Consider the following 21,566-nt stretch of genomic DNA (forward strand, 5'->3'; position numbering starts at 1 on the left):
TGTAAAACTTCTTCATTCTCCGACTTCTTCGGGAAGTTTTAAAGTTAACACTAAACGCCTGTATTTATAAGCCATAATTAGCGGTTATGCGGGGGCCAATGATCAAAAAGGCTTGGCGAGACATACTTATAGGATCAGGCGAAGTTGCAAAAACTTTGATCATTTTTTGGGGCAAGGTGAAAAAATTAATTTAAAAAACTGTCTAAAAAAATTTGAAAAATTAATCAAAAAATTAATTTAAAAAAAAAATTGTTAAAAAAATTTAATAAAACCCTGTAATTGTTTTAAGGGGTGTTAATACCTGGATAATGATGTTTATTTATTCCAAACGATCATAGAATTAAACTGCTATTTCTCAATATCGAGATTTTGACTGACTAAACACATAGATAAACTACATCATGAATATACATCAGTCACTTTTTTTCTCTGTAAGTAGTAATTATGTTCCTCGTATTTTGTTTTTGTTTTTTGTCTTTCAGGCTGAAGAAAAGCTCAATAGGCATACACATGCAGTCCGCATTAGTGCTTTGTTAGCTCCCAAAATTCTTAGATAAACAACCTGTTTTATTTGGTGATGGCCAAGGCGACTCTCCGACAGAATAAATGGTCATAAAATATTCCTTGTCTAGTGTGGGTTATATCAGCATTTACTCTATTCCCTTGGACAACCATGTGCACTCGCGTAGTAAAAAAGTAAATTGCTTGAGGTTTTAAGATTGCGTGTTGAATGCCTTATAATTTCCTGTCAGGCATGTTTTTGTTGAATTAAGTAATAATTTTAAAAAAACTGTGTTAGAACATGATTTATTTGGGAAGCTGTGTACCTATAACAATCAAACAATCATATGCTTGAAACATTTAGACATTTCAACTAAGCGATTTTGAAACTTCACCTCGGACATAATAAGTTATCGCCAGAAACTTCTCTGAAAAATCTTAAGGTGCATGTAGCCCCCAAATAAAAAAGTTTCTTTCTTGACTGTCATTCACTGGAGATCGTTGGAAGAGTCCGCAATATTAGCGGGCTCGAAGTTCTTAGCTGGAAATCAAATTGCACATACAACTGAGGCGTTTCTCTTCTCTTTTCTTAGACAAGTATCAGAGCATGGCTCTTATTTGAACTTTATCATAAAATATTTTCTCCATCGAGCTGATGTGATTTTCATGCTGTAATAACTGATTAAACCACAAGTGAAGAAATTTAGAAGCAATGATTTTAAATTTTATCCATTTTAATGCGTTTTTCAGGCTGTAGTACCTGGTTTAGACCACAATTTGAGAAATTAAGAAGCGAAGACTTTTTGTTTTATCGAGGTATATATGACCTTAACATGCATTGTCAAGCAAGAGAAACATCACAGGAAAAAATCGTTTGATCAAAACCAAATCGACCCGCGCGAAAACTGAGAAAGCAAAATTTAGCAAATAACGAGAGCTGAAGTTAAAAGAATCCTAAGATGGCGAATTCTGAAAGTTTGGTGAGCGATAAACACTATTTAGATTTTACACAATGACAAAATTCAAACGCTATAAGCTCGAGTGCCAGTTGGAAGAACATTTAGTCTCTCTTTCAAAGTCCAAAAACGTGGTAAGCTCTGCAGTTGAGTATAGGTGAAAAGGCTCTCACAAAAGGTCTGGACTACACAGTAAGTGATCTTAACTAGGCCGTTTTATCAGCGTGCACCATTGATTAATGACAAATCAACTAAAGCTATTGAAAGATTGGAAGTGTGTGGATAAATAGTGATGAATCATGTGTCCTCGACTACCAAACACAGCTGTACACAAGCTCCTAGCTACGTGAGATAATCCAAGATATTTGTAAACCTTGTATATTCAGCTTGAAATAAATTTTCAAGTTTTTGCTTTGAAAATGCCTCAAACGTGTAGTAGCTACTTTATGCATTATTTTTCAGATTTTAGCAAAATTGCATGACTGTTTTCGCTCATTCCCTGCAAATAACCTGAGAGTGCGCAAAAGTGAAAGAGAGCCTGAAGGAATTTAAGCAAAAACAGGCAGTCTATAGAAAGCCTTTTACTGACTAAAATAGTTATCTTTTTAAATTTTTTTTATAAAAGCGTATGTATGGTTAGTTACTTGTGGCCATTCTCGGGTCAGAGGAAAGCACGAGTTTTCCGGCGGTTGGAATGTTGACTGCATCAAGGGTGAAGTGCCGTTGAGTAAACTGCATATTGAAACAGTAATTGTTTTAAGGGGTATTAATGCCTGGATAATGATGTTTATTTATTCCAAACAATCATAGAATTTAACTGCTATTTCTCAATATCGAGATTTTGACTGACAAATTTTTGTCAATTGAAGTACTGATTCGCACTAGAATGATTTAATTTCTGTTATGCTTGTCTGTTTTGCCATAGAGGTAATTAACATATGCACAAAACGTGTAACTTCGCACCCTTTTGAGTCATTTTCATTTTGCTGAATCAAATCTTTCTCGTTTATCTACACACTTACACACTCCATGCAATGATTCTTCCGAAGGTCACTTCATAATTGCATGAGATGTTACGAACCCTAACAGAGGAGCTGAAAAGGCATAAACAAACAGTCTACATTGATGCTTTGTTAGATCCTGAAATTCTTCGACAAACAGCTTGTTTTATTTGGTGATGACCAAGGCGACTCTCCGACAGAATAAATGGTCATAAAATATCCCTTGTCTAGTGTGCGTTATATCAGCATTTACTCTATTCCGACTTGGATAACCATGTGCACTCACGTAGTAAAAAACTGAGCATGAGTTGTGTCAGTCGTTTGGGGTTTTTAGATTGCGTGTTGAATGCCTTCTAATTTTCTGTCTAAGAAACAACGATAAAATTGAAAGAACTAGTAGACTTTCTCATTTTCGAGAATTTGAAACTTCACCTCGAACAAGTAAAGTTATCGCCAAAGTTCTGAAAAAATCTCACGGTGCATGTTGTAAAATGGTTATCTTCTTGAAATTAATAAGTTTCCTTCTCGTCTGTCTTTCACCAGACAGGTGAGAGATGACGGACAGAGAGTTGATTTAAGAGTAAATATTTGCAGAATTGGAGTACTCAGCTGGAAATCAATTTGCACATTCGACTGTGAGTTTTCTCTTCCTTTTTAGACTTGCACGGGAGCATGTTTCTATCAGTGTAACAATATGGCTCATACTTGTAATTTATTTATAGAACCATTCCTCTGTGGAATTGATGGGATTTTTAGGCTTTCGTAACTGATTAAGACCACAGTTGAAGGGATAGAGAAGTAAAGATCTTAAATCGAGCTAACTATAATCCTAACATGTACCGTCACTTGAGAGAACCATCACTGAGAAAAAAACGTTTGATCAAAACCACATCGATGCACGCAAAAAGTGAAAGTAAATTTTAATAACGAAACAAAGGCTGAAATTAAAAAAAAACGTAGAGAATTGTCTCAGCGGTCATAACACAAGCGGAGAACATTTAAGTTTAAAGTTGTGACGCTTGTTACTCTTAAGAACATACTTTTCACAAGTACAAAACGATCTAAAGCGATGATTTGCGTTCTTTTGCCTAGGGTTGCATCAAGCCAAAGAAAGCTTCCAACGTGGATTTGTGACATGGAACAAATAGTATTTAACATGCGACGCCAGTTGATGAACAAAGAAGTCGAAGGGAGCTTTAATATATGTATTAGTTTTAGATAATTATGTCCCTTTATATTCTTCGTATCAGTTTTACGACCCTTGTAATAAGTGAATGTTTACGGTTTTCTTCAGATGTTGACTAAATCTTTGAAAATCATGTTGCATATCTTGTTTTAATTGCGAACAACTAAAGTAAAAAAAACAACAACAAAAAACAAAAGGCTTCGGCTTCTGGCGAATTAGGAAATTGATTTTAAATCATTTGATTTTACTCTGCGTCTTCCACCTCCACGAAATTTTCTAATTCTGCCTTGTTCCTTACCTTGCGTTACTTGAAAAATCTCTACAGATGTCTTTTAAATTTGTTCCTGCGCGAGTAGTTTGAAATTATTTCAAAAGGTAATTATAATGAACGAGATGTTTTCCAAAGAGTAAATTCACTATGATAACTTACAAAGTAAATAACGAAAATTAGGTTAAACTTGTGATTTTTTTGACGTTTTTGTTCAACAGAATCGGGAGTTGAAGCCGAATAATGAACTAAAGGCTTATTCACGAAAGGATCAATGAACATTGGGATTTGAAAACTGTGGATTGATAAAAAACGATGATCTTTGATCAAAAACACCCTGAAACATTAAAGAAAGGGAGCTCACAGATCTGCGAGAATCTACCAGTCCATAAGGAATTTTTTGTCTGAAGTCCTGACGAAAAGATTTAGATAGGACGTTAGTGATTTAAAACGTTATTTCAGGTACGGTATATTTGGATCAAGTTTCAGTGCCATGGTTGAGTTTGTTTTCCGTCATCTGTTGATAAAACGGAAAGTCGTGAATGTATAAAGATCAATTGATTACCCTTGAACTCCTTCGAGTGACCAATACATAATTTCCCCTCACCAAATCAATACAATATCAAACATACAAGTGATGAGAATAAAGCCAAATATCAGTTAGGGGATTATTAGTTGATTCAATACCACATTCTCAGTTATAAATCTTCCCTTATTGTCAGCTGACGCACAACAATGTCAGTGCTTGGAACTGTTGTTACGGATCAGTGCCAAGTTTACACTTCAATAGTAAGACACTTTGCTCACAGTGCTCAGCGCCTCTTAGGAGCGTAAACTAGCAGTGAAGGGAACTTACGGGGGGAGGGGAGAGAGATTAACCTGCAATGGACCATCATCCCATCCAGGTGGGGTAACCACCTTGTGGGTCGGTAGTCTCCAGGGAGGAGTAAACCCTCTTTTCTCCAACCTTTTCCCATTTAAATTTAGGGATAGCTTTTTGAAAAACAGGGATAATAACGAGCTATTAATAGTTCCGGGTCCCCAACATTACCAATAACTTATAAGCAGTTAAAGCAAAACTTAAAGGTGTTTTCGACGGGTTATCTCATTTGTTTGAAACTTTATTTCGTCATTACTCGAATAAAGTATTGCTGCAAAGCATTGTTAACATTGTGTTCTAAGCCATGTGAAGTTCAGCTAAAAAAATTAAGTACTGCAACTGTCAAGTTCAGCAGAAATAAAAAAGGTTAAAAAGTTTCAGTTATCATTTTCTTATCTTACCAAAAATAAATAATTCTTTAATGATCTCTAAAAATGATAAAAGTTCCCAGGAAACATATCTACAGATTAATCCCTAATATTTTGACTATCATTTCGAGCGATTGGAGCATAACCATTGGAGACAATGTGTTAAATTTTGGACGCCGTACGTCGAGGAATGAACTAAGACAGAAACAAGGATTTACTTCAAATTACCACAACATTTCAATACTGTCAAAAGAGTACATCCACATCATGCAATTTTTAATTATCAAGAATTACTTCTCAGTTTAAATTGCATGTCTTATCAAAAAAGTTATCATTCCATTCTCCAGGCCTAGACAGGCAACAACCAATCCAATACAAATATGAGTAGACTTCTAAGTGAACTCACCATCAAGAATAAACGAACAGAAAAGTAAGAATTATTGTTGTATCAAATAGCTAAAAAGACTGCCCGCAGTCTTTTAAGCTTTGCTAAGTTTGTTACTGATGAACAATAACTACAAATACTTAGGACTAAAACAATGAGAACATTCCTTCTCCTTTTGATGGGAATTCAGTTGTAGGGGAAGGTAAGTGTTTTCATTTCAGTGCAGCTACCTTCTACACCCTCAGCTATTTGCGAATAGTGCTGATACACATGTGCAAATTGATTTATTAACTGGTCTCTCCCTAAAAGAAAAGGAAAAAAATGAATAAATCAGGTGAACAATGCAAGTGTTAAGACCTGTAACGAAATCATTAATCGAATTATAATTATACCTACCCTAAAGGTATTATAATTATCCCTACCCTAAAGGTATTATAATTATACCTACCCTAAAGGTATAGCCACATTAATCCTTTGACCTATAAGAACCTTGTGAAGGTTTACGGATCAAGCCACTTGTTCAAGAGGAGTTATGAACAAGACACATGTTCATTTTTATCTCAGCATAAAAACCCATAATAAACTGTAGACAGATACTTCAAACATTTGTAAACAGAATTTATTGAACAATATCCCTATACACCTGCACTGAGTTTTACCCAGCACAATTCACTCATATACTTAACGTAAACTTTAGTGCACCATTTGCCAAAGACCAGAACTAATTGTGCTCCGGCCTTGAGTTTCATAAAAGTTTAGTACTTTAAGTTAAAAACAATATTGAAGTACCACAACCTAAAGTTAGCAAAAAAATTATATAAAAAACATAATAACTCAATAGTGTTACTTGATCTGTGCTTTAGTTTGCATTACACATTAGCGATCATAAACGGGTGTCAAGAAATGAAATTAAATGAGAGTGTTACCTGTTGTCGACTTCTTTTAGAGCGCCTTGACCTTTGCTTTGAAAGAAAACTCTTTATGGACCTTGGCATTAGAGAACTGCTCCGTTTCTCTACAGGTCTTGAATTTGATTTAAGGTCTCTAATTTTTATGCTCTCCTCCTCTTTGGGAATTTCTCCTGCAAGAGGTGTACTGTGGTTAGCAGCCAAAACTCTTTCACGAGGAGAATAGTCTTTGGATTCTGAATCTTGATTAATTTGATTGCTGACTCCTTTGTCCTGTAAATTTGTTTGATTTCCACTTTGCTGCGAAACAATGATATCATCATTTCTCATGATGTTTAAGTCTTGTCCTTTCTTCTCCTGAATTTCCAAATTCTGTTTCAATTCCAACTCCCTTTTCATCAGAGTTTTATCTTGTATATCTTGTGAAGATTTGGCTTCATTTGAAAGACTATCCAATTTTTCTGAATCCTTGGAATCAGATTCCTTTATGGTATCTGCAGTTACCTTTGTAAAAAAAAAGGACATACATGATTCAAGGTAAACATTGTTTAGAGCACAGTAGACTTTTTCTATTTCTAAAAACAGCAAACAGCCTATTGTAAGGTTGTCCTGTAGCCTTTTCTCCAGTTTTTTTGACAGTTTACTGTTATCTATTGTATTCCTTGGCAAGAAGAGGCACTGTGTAGGTAAAGTGTCTTGTTTAAGAACACAACATGAGAACCTGACCAAGCCTGAACCTGGACCTTTCAATCTGAAGTCCTCTGCCTTAACCACTAAGTCACTGCATCTTTAGGAAAAAAGCCAATAATAAAAGAAACTTTTGTGGCTACATTTTGGGATACATGGAGGCCCAATTCTTAAACAAAAGGTCCAGGTTTATGCCCTAGTTGGCTCACAATGTTTTGTCCTTGGACAAGACTGGAGATTAAACTGGTACCAGCAACCTTCCAAGGAAACTTGAAGAACTGCTGTTGGGTTACATTGTGATGGACTGGTGTCCAATTCCAGGAGGATACCATTATTCTGGTCACTCCATGGTAAAAAGATTATGTTAAGCTCAAGCAAGCAAAGCTCAAGAGATTTTACTAGATCTTCAAGCCAATGCAGGTTTTTTGAATAGGTCTTTACATTCTATAAATTTGAAATATAAATAAGATAGCTTGAAAAAGTCAATAGACTTGGGAATGATTTTGACACAAGTTTAGAGCAAAGAAACTCCAGGCCATCCTTAATATGCTAATTGATTAAAACTTAAAAACATACAAAAGTTGAGATCTTAGAGTTGCTCAATGATGATAAGGTAGGTATAAAAAATAAATAGTCATTAGAAGTCAGAAAAAAGTCATCAAGGATTGTGGACCTACTGTACAAATAACTTTGAAATAGCAAAGACAAATGAATTTGGGGCCTTTTTAAAGAACTCTTGCAAAAATGTAAGGAATTTTTGAAAGACCACATGAACTCTAGCAGACATGTAAAACCTTTCAGTCTTGTGAATGATTAACAAATAATTTCTCATTATATCATTGATACAGTGTACATAGAAAGGTGACAAGAGAAAAGCAGTATCAGTTGGATATTGTTTGACTGAACTCTAAGTTTTCAGAGCCTAAGTTATCAGAAAAGCATGGAATGAAGAGGTTAGTTGATAAAGAGATCTAAAGAGTGAAAGGTTACCTCCATAAAATTACAGCTTAGTTTAAAGAAATGCTCAATTTACTTTTACATTTTGTTCAATTAACTGATTTTAAAAAAATGTTATCCTTGGATAGTGTCAATGGTTGTGAATTTAGTGTGACAAGAGATTAATAGTTAGCATTTGAAGATTATAGAGATTGATGGCCAAAGACAAAATCATACAATAAATTCTCAGTGCATATTTCTGTTAAAGGTTTTATTTTCACATAGTGCACCTTAATACAGTAATTTGCCCTAATTTAACAGATTTTGCTGTACATGTGCTTATCACTCCACACATTTGATATCCATGTACCACCCAACTGTACTTATTCTCCCTAAATGCTATTGTACAAGTTTTAAAGAATGTCCTATAATGTTGCCAGAAATTTCCGTGATGGATTTTGTTCAACAAGGTGTTCACCACTTCAAGAGAATAGAGGGCTAAAATACCACATTCATATAGTCATCTTCTTTAGGTTAAAAGTTTATTTTTTGATAGTGTTTCTTTGATTGGTAATGAACCACAAAGTTTTGGTACTAATAGCCTTATACAGTGTACTCTCTTCTCACTTTGAAATAATTACATTTTGGCTTTTTACAAAGCACCTAGGTGGTGGCTTATTAATCAAGGTTTAGGAAGGAGAACTTAAAGTACCATTTATGTTAAACTTAATGTTTATGGAAATATGGATTTGGCAGAACAGGTGAAAGTCTTTTCATGTTATATTCTAGTGTTTATCAATGAAATAATAGCATGGAAATGAAACCTAGAACTAACTAAAATGCATTTCCTAAATGGAACTGATCAATATTAAGGTAGCACTCCTATGGTCTATAAAGCTAACACTTTGGCCATCAATCTAGATGTTTGTTTTAAAAATTAACAGGTTTAGTTTGTTTCCATCCATTTATTGGTCAGGAGGTGGTCTTGTTTTCTTTCCACCTGAAGATTGCTTTGGAAAAATATGATTTTTTTACCAGGAATATCTGAATAAATTGAATGAATGTAAGTCTTCAGCAAGGGAAATAAACCATGGCAACTCAAAAAACCTATTTGTCACACAAACAGTGAATGTATTTCCTGACCCATTCACACATAGCCCAGGCAGCCAATGCAGTATATATGAGAGCATCAGGTGTGATGTTGCATGTGTTAGGGAGAGAACTGAGGAATGAGTCAGGATGTAAACAGCCACTCTTCATCCCTACTGATTAACAAAGAGTTGCACATTTTTGTTTCCCTCACTGATTCTTTACAGAACCTTATTTGGCTGCTCCAGCTTCTTCAACTCCTCATCAATTTCTTGTTGTGAGACCTTGATTGGTTCAGCATTAACAGCTTTCTTGATGCCTGCATTCACATTATTAGTTTTCTCCTCCATGTTGTCCACATTGTTTGACTTGTCATCTTCTTTACTCATTAGTTGTCGCTTATCATTCTTCAAAGGTTCTTCATTGTCTTTTTTCTGAAGTGGATCATCCTGTGGGGCATGAGGCACTGGAGGTTCTTGTCGCTTAACCTCACCCTCAATAGGTCTAACAACATTCTCTGTCTGCTCTAATCCTTCATTAACTGTGGCAGCAATGGGTTTTTCAGCTGGCTTGACATCATTTAAGCTTTTTTCATCTTTGGCAATATTTCTATCCTGCCCTAGACCAATCTTAAAGAAAAAAACAGAAACAAATTGAATGAATCTCTGTATTGACTAAAAGTTTGATGCAACTTGTTACTTCTGAAAATTGAACTCTACATTTAGAAGTATTTTTGAAATTCAACATCAAAAGTCCTATTTTAATTCTATAAATTGCACTAATAATAAACTGATATTTTAATCATAACTGATAATAATGAAATAGAGTACACTTATCAATTGCCTGAAGTGGTATTTTGGCCTAAGGTGTTACATACAATTGGTGGAGGACATGACAGCTCAATGGTTAGCACACTGAAGTTAGGATTGAAAAGAATAACTTTGATCCATGACCAAGATCATTATGTCCAAAAGCATGGTTCCTTTCTGTTGCCATGTTAATTAAATCTGAAAGCTCCATTTAGAGTACCAGGAGTTATCTGTGCATGTATATCAAAACAACACCCTTCAGCTGATAAGTCTACTGTTATCACTAGCTTTCTAGAGGTATCGATACTGCACAGAGAGTTTCATGTGAAAGACATGCTCCACCCTCAATAAGTCTCTTTCATAGTTAACTGATAACAAGGAAGGGTAGCATTATGATAGAGATCACATGTAACCCTTTTTCCCCCAAGAGTGACTAACATCTAATTTGTCCTTACAATATCACCCTTGAATCAAAAATTAATGGCAAGAGAATAAAGGAAATGATCACCAAGTAAAGAGGCTCTTGATTTTTAAACAAATTTTCCTTGTCAACATCTTAGAAAATAAATTAAGAACAGCATAAAGAATATGGATACTGATGTTAGGAGTGTAAAGGGTAAAAGACGTAGGTATTCCTATAGAACTGAAGTTCTGTACCTTAGCTATGTCTACATCAACTGGTGCTTCTCTGACACCAACATGGAGCAGGGTGTCATTAGTTCTTGACTGTGGAGGATTATGGAAGTCTACCGGCTTAATAGGATCAATTCCTGGTGGATGGATGTCAACTTGGTGGTGTGAGCTTTCTTCTTGAGTAGTTAGCACCGTGTATGTGCCTGCCACAAAGAAAATTATACCCAAACCAAAGACAACCTGTAAAAAATAGGAGTAAAGAGACTAAATGCTTGTATGTGAAACTCATTATTCTTCATGCATGACTAAGAGTCATGCAGTGTTTCTAGCATTCATAAGTTCAATACACCTGGTTAGGTATGAGAAAACAGATTTATCATAGCATAATAACTTGGAAATGAGCATGCAAAGCATCAAGGAATCATGCTTCTGTTTGATGGCAACTCTTTCCCCCAATATCATTAGTAAATGATTCATTTACAGTCAAGAAATTCAGCTTCATAGATCACTTTTTAAGCTTTACAAACTACAGTGAAAATTCAAACAGCTTACTTCTAACATAGGAAAATGCAAGCACACCAGATGGTCTCAGGTTTATTTTCAGTCTCTTAAGTTGAGATGAGAAACCCAAGGCAAACCTGGATTCTGTATAACAACCAATCAGGCAATCAAGCAATCCAATAAACTCTCTTTCATTTGCAACCAAGCTTTTTGCTTTTAATTATTGAAAGCAGAACAATGTGTGTTCTCAGTTTTTCCCTTTGGTATAATTATTATCTACTGGGCAGCTAAGCTTCTTCATAGGATTTATATATTAATGCAACCCTCCTCAGCTGTTGAACATTTAGTTGCTTACTTTCATGATGGCTACCACAGTTCTGCTGACTCACCTTGGCTACAAACCTTGCAGATGTCTTTTCAGTTACAACATGTAAAAACATGGTGGATGGGAATACAAATGCTATCAAAGTGCCCATTGTTGCTCCAGTCAATGCTAACACAAATTCAACTAAAAACCATAGAGAAAATTAGTAATAAGAGGTTTGTTGAGCATTTATACAATAAAACAATAGAAGTTATGTTCCAGGGCATAAATGTGTTTTGGGCTTGACTAAAAGCCCCAAAACATATCTGTGCCCACAAACATAAGCTGACTATTACTGTAATTATTATTACTTGGAGGTTATGGAGAAAATAAAAACTGATCACACTTAACAACAGTCTGAACAATCATGGGAGCATGCAAGCAGGCCAACATATATTTAAACCTGGCAAGATCTCCATTTAAGCCCGCAAAATGTGCCACGATGCCCAACAAAATAATAATGTCATTTTTAATCATGAGAACCATGTTTTTGAACTAAACTAACATAACTTAATGTAACAACTTTATTTAAAATAATAGGAAAAAAATTATAAAAGGAGTTTATACATGGTATCTTCAGATAAATTCATAATTCACTTATTAAATAAAATTTAAAAAGTTAAAAATTAAGGAGTTATCCCCACTAAAATATATAGAAAAATACTAAAAATATTTCTAAAAATTTTCTTGAGAACGGCAAATAAGACATCAAAAAGCTGCTTTCCAACTGCTCAATTTCCAAAGGATCACACCATGACTTGAATCTTATATGCCTTTAAGTCAGGACAAAAAATGTTGTTGTTGTTCTCAATCTCAGAACAACATCTTTGTTGACAGTGCAATCATGCACTTACTTTGTGGAAAGAGAATGCCCAACATCAGGGTGCTAGATATGATAGCAAGGGTGAGATAAGTGAATCTATCTTGTGGAATGAAGTTGGCACCTCCTGGTAAATTTTCTGAACTTCCTGACTGCTGACAGAAATAAATCAACTGCATAAGGATAGGTCATACTCTAGACATGACAACTTCAACAACAATCAGACAGTAATACTTAGCAATGCTGATATCATGTTTATGGTGTGTAAAAAAAAAGAAAAAAAAAAGAAAAAAAATGCAGAGAGATAGGGAGAAGTTCATAACATAACCTGACATCAGAATGTCTTCATTCTGAGACATGCTTTAGTTAATATTTTACTGAATTATATGTTCAGTAATTGATATTTCTAGAATATCTAAGAAAGAAATCCTTCTTTGTTAACATTTAGTTCTAAGTTTATCTTAAATGTAGATAAACTGACAAGTCTTGTTATGCCAGGTCTGTTCTCCATCCTGATGGCCTACACTGCCACAGCTTATCTCTGTTTTAGTAACATTAAGTAACCAAGACAATTGCTTCTCCCTTGGTTATCATACCAGTGCTTTGCAAGTTTACCACATGAGTTTGTCAAGTTTGTACAAAAGTTTGACAACACCCATTTAAAACACTTAAAGGAGAGAGGCTTTGTGCTAAAGAGGTGTCTTAATCAGTATAGGGGTCCTACTCAAACCTCTTGAGGTGGACCATTAACTCTTGGGCCACTGCATCCCCCATTCTGGATACACCAGTATTTGAAACTTAACATTCACTTTCTTAGATAGATTTTTTCTGACCTGCTGAAATATCAAAGAATGTAGACTTGCTCGTAGAGGATAAACCATTAGGGGAAAGCTGACAATAACTGACATCACAAAGCCTGTAGGAATATAAACAGTAAAAGAAGCAGTTTATACTTGAACTAAATATAGTATATGGAGTATTTCCACAAACAAATGTCAGTAAGAGCCATTACAATATTAATGGTGCAAACATCAGTTGCTGTATCATTGACTTAGTAAGTTACATTAACTGGTTTGTCTAAGACCTTACCTAACTTTATTATCTGTGAAATAAAAGTGTTTCCATAGTTTGTCAACATGTCACCCTTGACACCAACACTGTAGAAGCTGACGTAGCCAAAAAATCCAACCTATTTCATTACCAAAGCAGGAAAACAGGGTATTGTTAATATTTAACACTGGAATGACAACAAACACCTAATTGAAAGTTAAGCTGGTAATATATTCAGAAAATAAAAACTCCCATAAGAGAATAGTCAAAGAGACTAAAGCACAGTGGATGACTCAAACCAAATAAGAGGGATAACCTAGTAACTGGATTATTTCAAATTCTGAATTAATAAAATGCAAAAGTAAATAAAAACGGGAAAGAGCAAGGCTACCAGACATTTATTGCAAATTTTATGATGTCTGTTGAAAATCTCAGTGCATAAGTGAAGTACGAGTAACTGTAGAAAAAGTTGAATACTATCATTGTAATGATGACATACCAAAAAATATACAGAAGCCACAATGTTGATTCCAGTATTGACAACACCTTCCATTTTTTTAACTGAAGGTTCAGGCAAGGTTTCATAGAGTGCAAACAGCTGCCTACAAGTAATTAATCAAAATATTGTTTTAAGTGAAATGTACACTTAAATGATTAAATGTTAAATTAAATTAATGGTAGGATTACTTTGAATCATTAAATAATTTTGTTGACATTTTTGGTCATTATCAAAGATCAACATACCTAAAACAGTTAGGAAATTCCATTCAAAAACTGATTGAACCAAAACATAACATTATAAAAGTCATGAAGCATAATTTGACAACAAAATTACTGTATAACCACAATTTCATCCCAAGATGGCCTAAAAGGTTGAACACATTTTGCTAAAACATGGAAAATAACAAAGACCCTTACCACATACCTCTTACAGTCATGTATGAAATCGCAGATAAATGCAAAATTCACACTGTTGTATACCAAAATTTAAATACTCTCTGTTATTAAAATACTCTGTGCAAAGAACTCTTTTACTGACATGCCTAGGTGTCTCAGGCAATCAAGTTTTATTCTTCAGGCAATTAGTACAGATCAATTTTTTTATCTGAACACTAGATTCTTTAGTAAAACATTTTGGCACCCTGCAGTTGTCCCTAGAGAATGCCAAAAATTTATTTGAATCAAAGAAATAATCAACTTCAAGTTTCTAATTGCTCCCCTCCTCACCCTCACTCCATACACATAGTTACACTTTAAACAACTCCGTGTCAAAATTGTTATTATCAACGGTGAACGTATATAATTAATTTTTTTTTATATAATTAATTTTTGATAACTCGAAAAATTGTTCTTCCAAGTTTTAAAACCAAAGTAATACTAACGTTTGGCAAGTAAATGCTAATGCAAAGATGGGCAAATAGTGGAGAAGTTTCTCTGGTCGCCAGTAATTTAAGTCGTACAACCAAGATCCTTCCATGATCTTTGGCAGTGCACTCAAAAATGCCTGTAACAAAAGATAAGGACCACAATAAAATCTATAAGCATGTTCCACTAACAACATTTACTTACATCCTTTTCAAAGATCTCACAAGAAACCTCATTAGGAAATACATCTAGTAGATAGCAAACAAAATAAATTCTTAACTTACCTGTAGAACAAAAAATCCATAAAACAGCAGGGCAGCAGAACTGAAGGAAGCTAAGCTTTGAAGATTTCTCATCAACGACAAGGGTAACCCAACACCAAATGCAAGTACTGTCATGAGAACTGCTCTCATAGTCCATGACACCTACACAATTGTATAAGACAGTGAATGGTCTCAGTAGTCAAATGAGGCTTCACATAAACATTAAATGTGATATGAAAACCCCTATTGAGTGAAACTTATTCTAGTTTTCATTCACCTAGTTTCATTTATCCTTTCACTGGTGTGATACCTTAAATTTCACATATTTTATCACATGACTGTTATATAACAGAAGGCTGGCCATACCTGTAATCCACTTAAATTCTGAAATATTGAAGGAACCAAGTCTCCAATGATAACATTGAATGCTATAAGAGTTCCTAGAAGAAGACCAATAATACTGAAACAAGAAAGAGAAAGCAATCATTTAACTAAGAATAATAAATTAAAGTAATTCATGAATTTGATAAGGGTGATCACTACATGCAAAAAGATATTACAACATTCCACTTGGAAACTAGTCTGGAATACACTGTCAAGCTGGAAATTCCTTTTCTTAAAAGAAGAAATTGTGTGGCCATTGTAAAGATTTGTGATTGGCCACATAGGCCATTATTATCCTCCTTTTCACTGATTTTTTTTTTCATTTATTTATTATTAAAGATGGTATATTCTCTGGTGTTGACAGACTTCTACATAAGGTCACCCAATGCATATGTTACTGCCAATAACTTAATTTTTGTGTTAAAGACAAAAATACATGCATTGTGTAGATGTTTTTTAGAGTTATCAATGTTAATTTTCACTAATGTGTAACCTTGTACCACAAAAGCCTTTGACTTTAATTGAAGTGTATGTTTGGCACTTATGATTCATGCCATTTTTATTATATAAAAAGGTGCTCGAGATTAGCTCCATACATGCAGTTCACATTCTTTACTCTTCTGTATCAACATGTATAATCCATTTCCTTTTAAACCAATTACCTTGCTTCCACAGCAAACTTTCCTGGAGCACCATAAGTAACCAATGCTGAAGGAAAGCATTAGAAATTTAAAAGTATTTAAATAAAAACAAATGATAATTGGTCTGTTAGCACTACAGTAACTGTAGCAAAAATATAAAATTGATTGATCCCCAAACTCCAAATTGGACCACCAAATTTTCCCTACCAAAGTTGAGGAAAACTTGCAAACATACTTTTAAAATTTTTTTTTCATACCAATAACAGCCATGGCCATATGATCCTAAACATTTTATGATATCTCAACTCTTTAAATTTCACCATGTGTGAAATTTAGGAATACATAAATAAAAAACTTCTTTATGCAGTCAGGGCGCCATTTTGGGGGCTTCTCTGGAAAAGAAGAATGTTGAGTAATTCTTTTATTGGACACTAATGGCACCTGTTTTGGAACAAACATGTTGACCATAATATCATTTTGGCTTACATTTTAGGCTTTAAATGTGATTTTTGCATAGTATTTTGTAGGCTCTTAATGTATTTCTTAAATTCTATTATTGTATCTTTATTAGGCTCTTTGAATGTGATAGTTCATGAGAATTCTTAATGTAAATTAATTTTTAAAGATACAGGGCTGGTACGGAGACTATCCTTGGAGCTGAATGAGCTACCCTGTGTAAATAAAGGTTTTTTTTTTTCCTTTAGGTATTTATTTTCTGTTAAAATTCCTTCCTTCCTTCCAATAAATGTTGTATTAACAGTGAAAAGTTAATCTGAGTGTTTCTGTGGTCTGAAAGAGCCCAAGCACCACAGCCCACAAACCATTCTCACTTTGGGAGAACTTTTAAGAGCTGGGCAGCTTAGATTTTTGGGCCATCATGCACTCACTGATTTTTCAGCTGTACTCTGTGGGGAAAAAATATTATTTTCAACTTCAAAGAAGTTTACAGCAGCTATTGGGTTGTTGTTCCCTTTCAAATGAGTGTTTGAAAGGAAAATGTTTAAACCTTAATGTAAAATCATTACAAGTAAACCTTCCATTTAAACTACCTCCAGATTTTGATTCTTTAATTCAAATTCCTCTCTAGTACTGTTTTCTCAAAATGTCTAGTAACTCACCTAACCCTTCATAGTTCCGTCTCCGTGCCACCTGACCTGTCTTAAGAAGTAACCCACAAGACTTCTTTGTAAGCAAGGAGCTACTTACAATTGCTACTCCACAAAGTACGATGCCACACTGATGAAAAGGAGTAAAAGAAAACAAAAGTGGTATAACATTCCACTTCTTAGCTGTATTTTTTGTGATTAATCTTACAAAATCCATGCAGATAAACAAAAGTTTTAAAGGTACAATTATACAATATATACTCAGGGCTTTCATTAGAAGCCGGCTACTGCCGGAGCTCCGGTGGCTGTGAGTCATCAAGTCACCGGCTACTTGGCCATGTTTGTCAGCAAATATTTAAAAAATTAAATTTCAAAATTTCTGGGGGAGCATGCCCCCAGACCCCCCCTAGAAAATAATCACAGCCACCTACTATTATATGGGCAGACACCTACTTCAAATCTTATTGAAAGCCCTGATATACTTATTCTACCTATTTATTCCTGTTTTAAAAAAAAACGTTGCAATTTGAAGATCTATATGAAATATGTACACCTCTCTTTGTCCAATAAAAGGTGTAGACATAATAAATGTCCAGGAACAATTTTTCAAAAAGAGAGTAAAATAAATGTTTTTCTTCAAAAAAGGTCTTGTCAACGGAAAAAAATTGATTATGAAAATCAAACTATAAAAAACTAGAAACAACACAGCTGCGTGTGCATAAAGTGCAAGCCAACAAATCCTAACATTTGTCTAAATACTGCCTTAGGTGAAGCAATGAAGATGTATTGAACCTATGTGGCATGTAACATATTCTATGTTTACGGTTTGAATGACAATCGCAAGTTCGATATGCACAATGATGAGGCATAAATATGAGAATGGAAAACTGATTGGCCTACATTTTCAGGTTAGTATTAAGAACCACCATTTTACAAATGAAGATATCTTTGTTTAATTCAATTAAGCGTTGTTGTGGTGATCAACCAAAATTCCATAAATGTCTTCTCGACTAATTCACGGATAGATTTAACAACAAAGGGCGAATATCGTGTGTCTTTGTACATGTGAACTTACGTGACAAACTTGAGTAAACAGTGTAAAGCATAATATAAGAAGATCATTTGCAAAATAAACTGAAATAAAAGAAGTTTATCTTCCAGCGAGGGTCGAAATAAGAAGTTTTCAAAGTTTACCTCTTGAAAGCAGAAAGGCATCGCCAAAACACTGACTCCAATGATGCAGTTGATCAAATTAAATATAACAGGCGTGGTACTCATTGGGGAAATTCCAGATAGAAGAAAAAATTCCACAGGGCTAATATATAAGTCGTTTAAAAGTTCAGATCCTTTCTATTGACGTTGATACTCCACTCTCACCACGCATGCAAATGAGGCTTGGTTGCTCAGATTAAAACTTCTTCCAGGGAACACCCTACCCTACATGGTAAATTATCATAACGAAAACGAGGTTATTTAGTAAATTTCCCACAATACCAAACCATCGTACATCCTTTTCGTTCCTCAAAATGGTGAGTTATGGGACTAATTCTCAACTTGGCGAAAGTATCCTCCTTAATCTTTGTCATCATGGAAGTGTCTACATTTATTTCCCTGCAAACATTTAATACAACTCTCACTGTGATGATGTCTTAATCTTTTAGGGGATAGACATCAAACGGAAGCACGTTAAGAAGAGGGCACGACAAGAGCCTGCCTCACAGAATGTCTACCTGAGGCTCCTTGTGAAGGTTTGTAGTATTTGGCTATTCTTCGTTTGAATCTGATTTTTGTTGAGATGAAGTTCTGACGAATTTTAATTAATTTTCTTCTTGCAGCTCTACCGTTTCTTGGCCCGCCGTACAAATGCAACTTTTAATAAAGTTATTCTGAAACGTCTTTGCATGAGTCGTGTGAATCGGCCACCTCTCGCTCTTTCTCGTATGGTAAGATTCACGTCCTCTATATCGTTATCAGTTCTTTTTTTCTTTCTTTCTCTAATCGATCACTGTACATAATGGGAAATCATATATACTGTTGATTTTTTTCGTATCTTCCATCAGGTGAGAAAAATGAAAGCAAAGGGTGACTTCTCAGGGAAAATTTGTGTTGTTGTTGGAACTATCACAGATGATTTGAGGTTGTATGAGGTGCCGGCATTGAAGGTTAGTCCTACAGCCATAGGTTTGTGATTTGACTTTCTTTTAGCAAGATGCCTGGAGAAACCTTGCTCTTTTCCATTGATGTTTGGCTCAGTTAGAGATGTTGGTAAATTATGTTGGAGAGAAAATAATAGCCGAAACCTACTTTTTGTTGTACAAGAGGGAGGAAAATTTGTTTGGGTTTGGCAATATACTGCAAATGGGCAAAGTAGTTTGCAGGTATGATAAGTTTTTTGGGCCTCATACATGTAATAATCACTCCAGTGTTAGATCTAGCAGGCAACAGGAGTTTCTCTGGTAGCTTTGACTGTGAGTAGTTTTCTTCAGTGTCCTTCTGATTAAAGTAATTTAGTGTATGCTTTCCCCTTTGTCTTGAAGGTTTGTGCACTTCATGTGACTGAGGGGGCACGTGCAAGGATTTTGAAGGCTGGTGGAGAGGTTATCACCTTTGACCAGCTTGCCTTGAGGGCACCTAAAGGAAACAACACTGTGTTGCTTCAAGGTAATTTGCATGTGTCTGGTGTGGAATGAATGATATATTGTATTAACTTAAGTTGGAAATAGAGATGGGTTCCTTAAAATTGATGTATGACTGGAGACTACTTCAATAATAGAAGTGTTATTTTGTTCAGCAGCAATTATTTGTTGCTGATTTTTTAAATTGCGATGGTCCACAGGCTGGAGTAAATTGAAATTTTTCCTGTTAGAAGTGAGTACGCTCTTATGGGTAAAGGGTCCCAAGGGTTTTAAGATTTATAAGTGTAGGTATTATTGTTATAAAGTAACTATTTGTTTAACATGGGCATATAACTGCAATGTTACTGAAAGCCCAGTGCTAGTGAACCAGAGTTACTAGGTTTCATGATTTTAATGATATATTGAAGTTTTGTATAGATGTGGATTAGCAGAGAGTTGACAAGAGTTTTTCACCTGTTTTCTTTTATTTTGAGCATTTTTAAAAGCACAGGACTTTGTTACTCTGCAAAAAGAAAAAAAATAATATATATACATAATACATATTGACATGATGTTAATTCTGTAGCACCTTGAAGGCTACTTAAACATACTAAAGCTCCCCTTTGAACTTGGCTGAATCCAATATGCTCATTTCCAATTCTTTTTTTAAATGGTATGATAGGTGTTTTGTTTGTGATGGGTTTGGGTCCTAGGAAAGCCCGCACATGATGATAAGACACGACGGTCTTCTAATGCAAACAGCAATTGATGAATTCGTAGTGGTATTCTGATGTGGGTAATCTTAATCCATTCATGTAACACTACATTTCACTGCCATAATTTCAAGGTTACAACAGTAGCTCTTCTTTCCCACTATTCTTCAGAATGGATTACAAAACACTTGTCTTTTTGTTTTAGGGCCGAGGAAAGCTCGTGAAAGTGTGAGACACTTTGGCCCTGCCCCAGGTGTTCCACACAGCAAAACAAAGTAAGTGTGTACTTAAGTCAGTAGAGAGGAAGATTGTACATGGAAACATTGGGTCAGGAAGTTTGAATAATATAATCTTATTACAACAAAAAAAGAGAGGAGTGTACTTTTGAGTCACAAAAGTTTATAGTTTGTCAATGACATTGTGAGGTTTTCAGTGTTCCCCAATTCATCATTATTGGCTTGTCATCTACCATGCACTTTAAACTGTCAAGGGAAACCTATATTCACAAATTATGCATGTGGGCATATTAACGTTCCTTTCTTGGGAGAATTTGTCTGCCACTGAATCTCTCCCTGTCTTTGTCATCATCGTGCTGTTGCTATTTATAGTCATTCTTGACTTATTAGGTCTAAGCTGAGAAAAAAGCCCTAATCTTTTCTAACTTGTGCTCATTTTTGTTTTGAAACTTGATTGGTTTACAGCTGTTTTTTTTTTTTTAACTTGTACCAGCTGTTTGGTTCAAGCCAGGTTTTACAGGTCTGTATTCAACAAGCTCACCTGTTTTTTCCATAGTGGTAATCATCCTGTTTTCATTTGTTTTACAGGCCATATGTTCGCTCCAAAGGACGCAAATTTGAAAGAGCTCGTGGTCGCAGAAAGAGCCGTGGTTTCAAAGTGTAGAGAAGATGTGGAGGCCAAATGCACAATAATAAAGTTGTTTCTCAACCTAATATTGAAGGATGTCCTCCTTCTTTTTATTAAGTTATTACTTTCATCCCCAACTGCCTATGAGTATTGTCTCTAGACATCCAAACCTCTTTTACCCTCTCACATACCTGTGAAACTCAGTCATGTAATTCTATGGCAATTTGATTTTTGCAATGTGTACTTCACTGTGTGTTTCAGAGTAGTATTCAC

General features: G+C 34.9%; 2 protein-coding genes across 3 annotated transcripts; one reads left to right on the forward strand and one right to left on the reverse strand.

Annotated features, from left to right (window-relative positions):
- Positions 1-5,373: 5,373 nt before the first annotated feature.
- Positions 5,374-18,478, reverse strand: LOC131785050 (putative sodium-coupled neutral amino acid transporter 10). 2 transcript variants are annotated; one of them, XM_059101896.2, is made up of 15 exons: positions 18,296-18,478; positions 17,114-17,231; positions 16,017-16,062; positions 15,337-15,430; positions 14,992-15,132; positions 14,725-14,846; positions 13,842-13,944; positions 13,382-13,481; positions 13,126-13,208; positions 12,327-12,444; positions 11,498-11,616; positions 10,632-10,847; positions 9,396-9,794; positions 6,472-6,957; positions 5,374-5,847 (listed from the first exon to the last, which is right to left on the reverse strand). In XM_059101896.2, exons 1-15 carry the CDS (start codon positions 18,377-18,379, stop codon positions 5,833-5,835), a joined length of 2,244 nt encoding a protein of 747 aa, XP_058957879.2. In that variant the 5' UTR covers positions 18,380-18,478; the 3' UTR covers positions 5,374-5,832. The 2 variants fall into 2 exon arrangements, with proteins under 2 accessions (XP_058957879.2, XP_058957878.2); XM_059101895.2 differs by having other exon boundaries at positions 12,327-12,447.
- Positions 18,479-18,693: 215 nt separating this feature from the next.
- On the forward strand, positions 18,694-21,379 carry LOC131785042 (large ribosomal subunit protein eL18). The gene is made up of 6 exons (XM_059101886.2): positions 18,694-18,849; positions 18,937-19,044; positions 19,162-19,263; positions 19,639-19,762; positions 20,635-20,704; positions 21,254-21,379. The coding sequence occupies exons 2-6, from the start codon at positions 19,003-19,005 to the stop codon at positions 21,327-21,329; spliced, it is 414 nt and encodes a 137-aa protein (XP_058957869.1). The 5' UTR covers positions 18,694-18,849; positions 18,937-19,002; the 3' UTR covers positions 21,330-21,379.
- The last annotated feature ends 187 nt before the right edge of the window (positions 21,380-21,566 follow it).

The sequence above is a fragment of the Pocillopora verrucosa genome, chromosome 8, assembly GCF_036669915.1.
Source record: "Pocillopora verrucosa isolate sample1 chromosome 8, ASM3666991v2, whole genome shotgun sequence".
Lineage (NCBI taxonomy): Eukaryota > Metazoa > Cnidaria > Anthozoa > Scleractinia > Pocilloporidae > Pocillopora > Pocillopora verrucosa.

What these genes read in the sequence shown, in the direction of transcription:
- LOC131785050 (XM_059101895.2), bottom strand. Translation starts at nt 18,379, where the DNA reads ATGAGTACCACGCCTGTTATATTTAATTTGATCAACTGCATCATTGGA. An exon ending in TTCACAGATAATAAAGTTAG is followed by an intron (nt 13,209 to 13,381) that starts GTAAGGTCTTAG and finishes ATATTCCTACAG; the next exon opens with GCTTTGTGATGTCAGTTATT. An exon ending in TTGATGTAGACATAGCTAAG is followed by an intron (nt 9,795 to 10,631) that starts GTACAGAACTTC and finishes TTTTTCTTTAAG; the next exon opens with ATTGGTCTAGGGCAGGATAG.
- LOC131785042 (XM_059101886.2), top strand. Translation starts at nt 19,003, where the DNA reads ATGAGTCGTGTGAATCGGCCACCTCTCGCTCTTTCTCGTATG. An exon ending in CAACACTGTGTTGCTTCAAG is followed by an intron (nt 19,763 to 20,634) that starts GTAATTTGCATG and finishes TTTTTGTTTTAG; the next exon opens with GGCCGAGGAAAGCTCGTGAA. An exon ending in GTTCCACACAGCAAAACAAA is followed by an intron (nt 20,705 to 21,253) that starts GTAAGTGTGTAC and finishes TTTGTTTTACAG; the next exon opens with GCCATATGTTCGCTCCAAAG.